At 39.4% G+C, this 9,940-nt stretch overlaps 1 protein-coding gene across 3 annotated transcripts in view; it reads right to left on the bottom strand.

Moving 5' to 3' along the window:
* Positions 1 to 4,851: 4,851 nt before the first annotated feature.
* The window catches only part of LOC140740193 (CD209 antigen-like protein C), a 49,020-nt gene continuing 43,931 nt past the window's right edge, over positions 4,852 to 9,940 (bottom strand). For all 3 annotated transcript variants that reach the window (XM_073069207.1, XM_073069206.1, XM_073069208.1), the window contains one exon: positions 4,852 to 8,715. In XM_073069207.1, the coding sequence (XP_072925308.1) occupies positions 8,574 to 8,715 (142 nt within the window). In that variant the 3' untranslated portion in view covers positions 4,852 to 8,573. The remainder of the gene's footprint in view (positions 8,716 to 9,940) is intronic.

Below are 9,940 nucleotides of genomic sequence, written 5' to 3'. Positions count from 1 at the left end.
CTGCGGGAGAGTGGAGTTCCCCCAAGACTGCCACATCTCACAGGAGAGGCACATCACCGTTTCATGAGGCATTGTAAAGACTAACTGGGAACAAGCTCGTCCACCGCCTCTTGTTATCAAAGCCTCAAATCTCCACTCCTTCATTGGCCAACTGACTCACTGGCCGCTTTCCACAGGCCGCTCCGCTTGAGCTACTCCTCTATTTATTTGTTTGAGCTTTTCAAACTGCTTGGTCACCTGACCACGATTGCCCAATCAGCTGCTTTCTGCTGAGCTATTCAAATCATGATTGACTTGATTGCACAGACCAATTGTTAAAACTGCCAGAATCTCTCGAGTCAAAGCCTCAAATCTCCACTCCTGCATTGGCCCACTCACTCACTGGCCGCTTTCCTATTGATAGGTTTAATGCAATAGAATTTTTTTCCACTGACTTCAGGTGATACCACAACTGAAGGTTATGGGTTAAGGGTAAAAGGTGAAAAGTTCGACGGAATCATATGGGAAACTATGGTGTCCTCCCTCTGCTCATCCTGTATTTGTCCACTGTTTGTTGTTTCCAAATATGGGCACGGTCGAGATCTGCTTTTTTTTTCTCTGTCTTAAGTTACTTTACTGTCATATATTTCGTTGTCCCCACCCATTCCCCCATCCTCACCAAAACTATTTTCGCTGTGTTGGCACCACAGTATTGATAACGAGGGGAATGCTCTAGGCACTTACATCTGCGCTGTTTGTTGATCTGGACTCTTCCGAACAGCGGACTATCGAAGGCCAGATGAGCAATGACGACTGAAGATGTTTTAATTTGGAAAAAACAATATAAGTTTCTCAAGCGAGACCATAGTATGTTTAGAAGTAACTTTTAAACAGAGTAGTCGTTACTTGGAAGGCTATGCACGAGAAACTAGTGAAAACTAACATGATGGTGAAGTCAAGAAGCACATGGACAAGCAGGTGATATTCTGTACAAAGACTGCGTGCAGACAGATTTGCAATTGAAATTAGTATGGTGGTCGGCACAGATACAGTTGGCTGAATGCCTAGCGCATATATGACACCTTTCAGTGCTCTTTATTGACTGACCTGTGTTCATTTGGGTTGATTGTAACAATGGAGTGAGCGATACAGTATGTCCGCGCATGGAAGATTGTGCATGCTCATATTTCTGTTGCTGATGGTCGTCCACTGTACCCATCAAACACGTTACTCTTATTCTGACAATATTCCCACACAGCAATTTGGAGGTGGTCAGACTTTACGAAATTTTCTAATCACTTCCCCAGGAAAGACCAATGTTCATAAACACGAGGAAGTCTGCAGATGCTGGAAATGCCGGGTGTTGCTTAATATCAAGGTACAGCTAGAAATATAGATTCAACCGTCCTTTCACACAACTCCTTTATTTTACATAAAAATCATGGCGTTCACAATCGGACAAGATCACTTCCTGCCGTATTACTTTGTTCCACAGTGGTTTAGTATTAACAATTAAAATTGTGGACATGTGGCAGCTCTTACCGTCAGATCCTTACCTACCGATAGAACAGGATTTCCTGATAATGTTTTCTCTGGGGTATTTTTCATCGATCTGGAGGTTTTAATGAAACCCAGACAAGTAACTAAAATAAACCAACCTGACCAAAAGCAATTAGATTTCTGAAGTTTGCTTTGTTTCGGTATACTGTACCTTTTTACTCTGTTCTCTTCTTTGGCCAGATCAAGATTTCAGACTATATGCAGCCAGATTAACCGACTTTATGCGTTTAAACACCGCTAAAGAGGCAAAAATGATTAGCATTATTTTTACACTTATAGAGTCACTGGGATTATTGAAAAAAACAACAACGGCAAACTGTTGATGCTCTCCAACGAACAACATAGTATTTCGAACATTCTTCTCTGTGTGTTGAGTCCGAAGCGTTTCAACATTAGAAGAAAAAAATTATTTTATGTCTTCATTCCCGCCACTCAACCTTATATCCTTTGCTTAAGGAACTCAATTGTTGAACAGAAATTAACCTTAAACAATGTTCAACACATTTCTTATAACTGCTCGACAAATATTGTCGCACACATCCCATTGCACGGATCAATTTCAAAGAAGAAAACTTAGTTTGCTAAGTTTACATACCAAAATATTCAACGCGACAATAGGTGTTATTGAACGGAATTCCATCTTGACCCACTGAAGAATTTCCCGGTGTATGTCATTTTTTCATAAATAAGGGATAGAAATTTATGCTAACTGGAGGGAAATCCAGAATCAGTCGCTGAATCTGAGTGCACATTTGGTAATTGAGAGATTCAGGCCGAACAAGCGAGAGCGTAATATTAACCAGAGAACTCTACGACTGGACTAGATTCCTCAGGTAGGGTGATTTTCACCGATAGAAAGAGCTTCACAGCAGCCTCCACTCGAATCCCCACTACATTCATTTGTCGCAGTGTTTTCACAAATTGTTCTTCCCAACCCCAGTCATAATGGTGTAGTCTTAATTTATCGGCACATGTTATCTGTTCAAAGTAGAAATTAATGCTATGAATAACATCTGTACTAGTCCCAAGTCATTTTATATATCTGTATGATTGGAGTTCAATCAATACACCTGGTTCTCCATGCATGGTCCCACTGAGGATCCAAACGGAAGCTTCTCAAATAAAGAAGAGAATGGTGAGAAAGAGGAGAATGTCACTATCCTCCCTCCTGCCCCAAACAACGCCGTTGACGGCAAGCAGAGACGGTCACCCTGTGGGGAGAGATTGACGTTGAGGTTTGTGCTGATGGTTTTAGGGGACGAATTGTAATATATGTCTATCTAAGTGGAACGACACACAGAAAGTGCCGCAACAACTTAACAGGACAGACAGTATTTATTGAAAGAAATTTCGGACTGCGATCCTTCATCAGAAATGAAAAGGAAGGCACCTTTGCTCCATTCGCAAACAGCAGGGATTCTCTATGTTTAACCATTTTTATACCACTGCACATTGCCATTATTACAATGTAGGTCAAAGGCTTCTTCTACTGGAACTATGAGGCCACTCTGTCAATGGAGAAACAACACCTCATATTCCGTCTTAGTAGCCTCCAACATGATGGCATGAACACTGATGCCTCTAAATTCTTGTACTTTTATCTCCCTCCTAACGTTTCTTTGAGCATTCCGCATTCTGACACCCCTTTTACCTATTATCTTTTTCTCAACTGTATAACACAACCCCCTAATGCCCCTCCTCTTTCTTTTCGCCCTATGAACAACTCTCCTTTCCTATCTGACTCCTTCTTAAGCCCTTTTATATGTTGTATCTATCTAGTCCCAGCTTCTCAATTGCTACCCACACTCCCCAAACCTACTATTCCCCTCTCATCTGGTTTCACTTATCATCTGTCTGCGTTATAGACCTTTCCCCTCGGATACCATCTCATTCTGGGTTCTTACCCCTTTATTTTCAGCGCTGTTGTAAGACCTCATTGTAAAACTTCGGATATTTATTCCTTTCTATAGACACTGCCTGAGTGATGAATTTCTATAGGATTTTGGGTGTGTTATACTGAATTTGCAGTATATGTAGAATATCTTGTGGTTGTAACAGAATGAGAAGATTTTGGGATCTCCTTGGATGTTCGTGTCATTAACTTGTCATTTCAATAACGAGAAAATTACCTATTTATATTCCTTTGTAGAACTGGACTTAAGAACCTTATTCTACAAGTGCATGATGCTATTTGTTAAACGCAGTTGTGTGTTAAACTGAATGCTGGCTATAGAAAAGAGCCACTGCCTGTAGCACGAATTAATGCAGGGTGGCTGGATTCAGCATAAACAGATAAAAGTAATACACTGCAAATAGTCAATAGATACAGCAAATGTTTCACTGTATACTCCTGAATGGTTTAAAGAAACACATCGAGACCCGAGATTCAGAAACACGAGATATCATTGATCCTTTATGAAGAATACGGTCAGCAGAATGTAAAATAGTACCAATTTCTTGGTTACATCGGAAACAGTTCTAAAATTCAGCCTTTTTGGACAAATTTAAGAGTTTTATTGGAACAAATTATTGGAACAAATTCCACATAATCCAATATTATTTTTATTAGGCGATATTGAAGGGATAAAATCGAAACACAAATTGAATAAATATCAGAAAGAATTTATAAAAATTGCACTGGCAGTAGCCAATAAGGCTATTGCAGTTACTTGGAAATCGGATGCATACTTAAGTATAATTCGTTGGAAGAATGACATTTCCAGCTGTATTCCACTTGAAAAAATTACTTATAATTTAAGAGATAAATATGAAACATTTTTGAAAATTTGGCGCCCTTATTTACAAAAGACAGGATTAAAATATAGGTGCTCTGAAGATGAAATAATTGGTTATTTGGGGAAATAAATAAATATATATACTAAAGTTATTACGAACTCCATGGAGCATGTTGGGATCTTCCGATATCCAGGCACTCTTTCTTTCTTTCTTTCTTTCTTTCTTTCTTTCTTTTTCTATAGGGATGTTAGCGGGGAGGGGCTAAGGGGATGGGGGAAGGGTATTCTTTTTTTTCCCTTCTTTCTGTAATTATCTGAAAACAATAAAAAAAGTTGAAAAAAAGAATACGGTCAGCAGTAAAAAAGGAACTTAAAGTTTGAGTTGATTATAAAATGGTCGCACAAAAGTGGGAGAACATCAGAGGGAAGAAGTGCGTTATGTTGTAAAGATGGCATTGGGAATGTCATTAATTTTCAGTGGAAGATGATCCTTTTTGAGATTTTATACGGGCCTAATTATCAACGTATTCCAATGTTGGGCAACAATATTATAGAACAGCATACACACAGACGTTCATTAAAGCTGAGGATCTGTACGATATGCTTTATTTGTAGTTTACATTGACAGATTTTTGTCATTATTTGCCGTCAGAGAAAAAAAAAACAGCAAATGGCGGATGGGGCAAACGGGTTGAGAGAAGCCGGACTTCCCACCACTCGGAGTCACACACCCCAATTTCAGTCTATTTTGTACCTAAGGTATACGGGATTAAAAACTATTTAAGAACTATCCCAATCCTTGAAGAAAGAAGAGGTGGTTTCCAAATAGCACTGGAGGTTTGGGATTCTCAATGCATCAGAAATCAAAAGTATTTTGAAATATCCTGGAGCCGCAAGGACCATTGAAGATGCATTGGTCTGGCATCCAGTCCAAGTTGTTTCTGTTTGTTGAAATATAATATAGCCCAGTTTAATACAATGTGTTAACGCTAGATATCTATTCTTAAATGCCCCGGCTCCTCAGGAACACGCCTTCTGTTGTTCAAATGCTGTAAAGGTTTCTGCATCGTGTACCCTGCATCAGGACAACAAATTTCACAGCACATTTGGTTGAAAAAGAAGTGTTTTCTATTTGAAACATATCACCTGCTTCATCGTCTTTCTGCAAAGGGAATTAGTTCCTATCTAATAACAGCTTCAATATATTTCCTAATTTACTCAGTTACATATCCAGCCAGTCACTTTTGTTCCAAGGCAATCCTCATTTTTTTTTTTCAAATAGTCCAGATAGCTATACTTCGAGTCCTAACTATATCCGTGCTTACTTCCCCTACAACACTCCAATCGAATCAGAACTTTCATGCCCGGGATCGAAATTGCAAGCAACGCTCGGACCGTGAGGCAAGTACATATTGCAATTTCCAGTACACCTTGCATTTCTTGTTATTCTTGGATAGTAGATAAACACAATCAGTCCGATTATTTTAATCACTGTCTAACTTGACTTACTTTGATTGGAGATATACGAACATATTCTTCCTCGAAAACTTGCAAAGTTTGAGCAGATTTGCTCTATGGCCAAAGAATTACAAATTCGTCTAGATGTAAGGCAGCGAGTAATCTGAATGGTAAGGGGCCATCCATAAACGGGATCGCAAGAAGATGAGGAGGAATACAAACTTACCCTGCTGTATCAGGGTGCAACGATTTCCACTGCCGAGAACATGTTTAAGTGTCTTTTGCTCAAGAAAGTCACATTCATTATGAAGGGCCTTCACATCCAGGACACAACATGGTAAGGGAAACAAGTAGGGTAGTTATGGAAACTATGATGTTTAAAAAAGAGGAAGTACTGGCGCTTTTAAAGAATATAAAAGTGGATAAGTGTCCGGAACCTGACAGGATATTCCCTAGGACCTTGAAGGAAGTTAGTGTAGAAATACCAGGGGCTCTGACAGAAATATTTCAAATGTCATTGGAAACCGGGATGGTGCCGTAGTTTTGGCGTATTGCTCATATGGTTGCATTTTATAAACAGGGTTCTAAGAGTAAACCTTGCAATTATCAGCCTGCAGGTTTGACGTCAGTGCCAGGTAAATTAATGGAAAGTATTCTTAGAGATGGTATATATAATTATCTGGATAGACAGTGTCTGATTAAGAACAGTCAACATGGATGTGTGCGTGGAAGGTCCTGTTTGACAAACTTATTGAATTTTTTGAAGAGGTTACTAGGAAAGTTGACGAGGGTAAAGCAGTTCTTATTGTCTATATGGACTTCAGTAAGGGCTCTGACAAGGTTACACACGGAAGGTTAGTTAGGAAGATTCAATCTTTAGGTATTAATATTGAAGTAGTAAAAGGAATTCAATAGTGGCTGAATGAAAGATGCCAGAGAGTACTGGTGGATAACTGTTTGTCAGGTTGGAGGCCGATGACTAGTGGTGTGCCTCTAGGGATCTGTACTGGCTCCAATGCACTTTGTCATATACATTAATGGTCTGGATGATGGGGTGGTAAATTGGTTTAGTAAGTGTACAGATGATACTAAGAGTGGTGGCGTTGTGGCTAGTGATTTAGGTTTTTAAAGATTGCAGAGATATTTAGGCCAGTTAGAAGACAGGGTTGAACGAAGGCAGACGAAGTTTAATGCTGATAAGTGTGAGGTGCTACACTTTGGTAGGACTAATCAAAATAGGACATACATGGTAAATAGTAAGGTATAGGGGAATGCAGTAGAACTGAGTGATCAAGGAATAATGGTGCATAGTTCCCTGAAGGTGGAATCTCATATGGATAGGGTGGTGAACGAGCTTTTGGTATGCTGACCTTTATAAATCAGAGCATTGAGTATAGGAGTTGGGATGTAATGTTAAAATTGTACAAGGCATTGGTGAGGCCAAATTTCGAGTATTGTGTACAGTTCTGGTCACCGAATTATAGGAAATATGTGAACAAAATAGAGAGAGTACAGAGGAGATTTACTAGAATGTTAACTGGGTTTCAGCACCTAAGTTACAGAGAAAGGTTGAACAAGTTAGGTCTTTATTCTTTGGAGCACAGAAGGTTGAAGTGGGGGGGAGGACGATAGAGGTATTTAAAATTATGAGGGGTATAGATAGAGTTGACGCGGATAGGTTTTTTCCATTGAGAGTAGGGGAGATTCAAACAAGAGGTCATGGGTTGAGAGTTAAGGGGCAAAAGTTTAGGGGTAACACGAGGGGAATTTCTTTACTTCGAGTGTGGTAGTTGTGTGGAACGAGCTTCCAGTAGAAGTGGTAGAGGCCGGTTCGATTTTGTCTTTAAAAAAAAAGGATAGGTATATGGACAAGAAAGGAATTGAGGGTTATGGGCTGAGTGCAGGTAGGTGGGACAAGGTGAAAGTAAGAGTTCGGTACGGACTAGAAGGAATGAGATGGCCTGTTTCTGTGCTGTATTTGTTATATGGGTATATGTTATGTTTATATGTCATCTTCTCGTTATTATCATCCAGAGGATTACAGGAGGCTGAAGACGTATACCTAGCGATGTAGTAACAAGTTCTTACCCTCTACCATCAGACATCTGAGCAGATACGAAAACCTGACAAATTTCAGAGTTGTACATATTTACAAATGTTTGTACAAGTTTGGATAATAAATGAACCTTTGAACGTTTGAATCCTTGCACTTGAACATTTCCTCATAATTTTATTGCAGAATTTAATTGCGTAACTTACAGACTTTTATGTCTTGTACTGACTTCTGGCTCAAAATGGAAATAATCACGTCGTATGTCACTGATAATAAAAAAAAAGTTTCTAGTTGACTGCAAATTTCTCTGCCTTGTCGCTTGTCCCAAATGCATTCCGTCAGTACTCTTTCATTATGCATATTTGTCTGTTTCCCTCTCAATTAATCAGGGATGCGTATCTCCTTCCCGTGTAAAGCAGCCACTTTTTCTGTAAAGCACATTTTCAAGCTCAAAGGGTTCACAGAGGAAGCTGGAGCACCTCCAGTTATTAGAAAATTTAAACCCTGGAGACAGTTTCCAATTGGTTTTTGAAAGGCGGTGAATACTTTTATACTTTCATTATAGTCATGATCTAAATACATTACAGCTGGAGTAAAAAAAAGTGACAAACATGGAATTTCGAAATGAAGACACTACAGTAAAGGACACGAATGAGTGACTGGAATACTTTTTAAACATTAGCACTATTCGGATAGAGTAAAATGTGTGCTTATACCACGTAACATCTGTATATCATATTCAATATTGACAAACTGGGTCATTGCTCTCTTGGTGCCAATGGCTATATTTAAGGAGGAATCAATGCAGATCGCTCACAGATCCATTGTTGGCTTTCATCACATGCCAAATCATTCCATTTTCCACCGACAAGTATCTCCGCACAGTCCTCGGCGTTTTTATCATCATTTGGTTCCCCTTCCATCCAATTTCTAAATAAAAGAACAAGAAAAACAGTATTATTAATAGGACGCCAAATTCAATCTCTGCTTTATTTCTATACTCATGCTTCAGTCCATGGTGCAGCTAGAAGACCAGCATATGCAGGCAGGGTCTGTTTTGTTTTCACAGAATCTGTAGATAGTACTGGGCATATTCTCAGCAAAGGCCACTGAATGGTGAAATGGTGTACGGAATTTATGCCCATGCAATGCTAGGTCTGTAGCACTTATTATCATCACTACAACAGAAATATCCACTCAGTCTGATAGACTTTCCGTTGCTTCTCCCTTCTGTGATCTGATGCATTTGTTACTTTCACGTAAAAATGCTTGACTTGGCATCTGGCATTTGTCCCTTCCAAGTGGAGATGGCGATGACTGCTCCAATCATGACTTTGGCATACAGCTCTTTCTTGGTAAGTGCACAGAATCGAAATGCCGCCCTCCGTTTAGTAAATACTATTTATCATTACTTATAAGTTGATATGTGGGGGCTGTATAATAATAATCGAATGCTTTTGTTTCAGAGCGATTTCCCTCTGTCTATTACATGCAACTTCACCAGTTTTCATCAAGAGCTTTCATTCTTCTAAATTTGAGGATAATATTCACAGTCGCCTCTTTTAGCAAAACCGCTACTCTGCACCAGTTGTTTTGAACCTTCATTGTCTCATTCTGTGGTAAGTAAATTCATATTTTAATAGAACAAGACTGTTCACAATACTCCAGCTAATGTATCAACTACTTACTGCTGCATTCAAACTTCTTCAGAATAGAAACAAGGATACCCTTTTCCTTTCTTAATAACTTGGTGGACATGCTTTTGGCTTTCAATGACCTGTACATAAATCCACATCAGTTTATTCGAACATTATCATTTTCCAAGTTACATTTCAGTAAATATCTGAACATCAAACACCTCCAAACTATTCCATCCGTCTTCAGGACTAACTCTCCCTCCTGCATCAAAGCGGCATATGCCTTGACTAAGTGACTTGATGATTGACTTATCAGCCTCCACTTTTGACTGCATGTTACCACTGGCTGCTATTCTGCCAGCAATATTCATTTTGTGAGCCAAAGGGTGGGTAGAGCAACCAATCTCAACAATCGATATATGGATCTGAAACCAGCACTCCTGTAATAGAGTCATAGAGTACAACACAGGAACAAGCCCTTCACCGAGCTAATCCGTGTAGAACCATCCAACTGTATG

Source organism: Hemitrygon akajei, chromosome 16 (genome assembly GCF_048418815.1).
Source record: "Hemitrygon akajei chromosome 16, sHemAka1.3, whole genome shotgun sequence".
In the NCBI taxonomy this organism is placed as follows: domain Eukaryota; kingdom Metazoa; phylum Chordata; class Chondrichthyes; order Myliobatiformes; family Dasyatidae; genus Hemitrygon; species Hemitrygon akajei.
The sequence above is the reverse complement of the archived record's forward strand: the minus strand, read 5'-3'. Positions and strand labels throughout refer to the sequence as shown.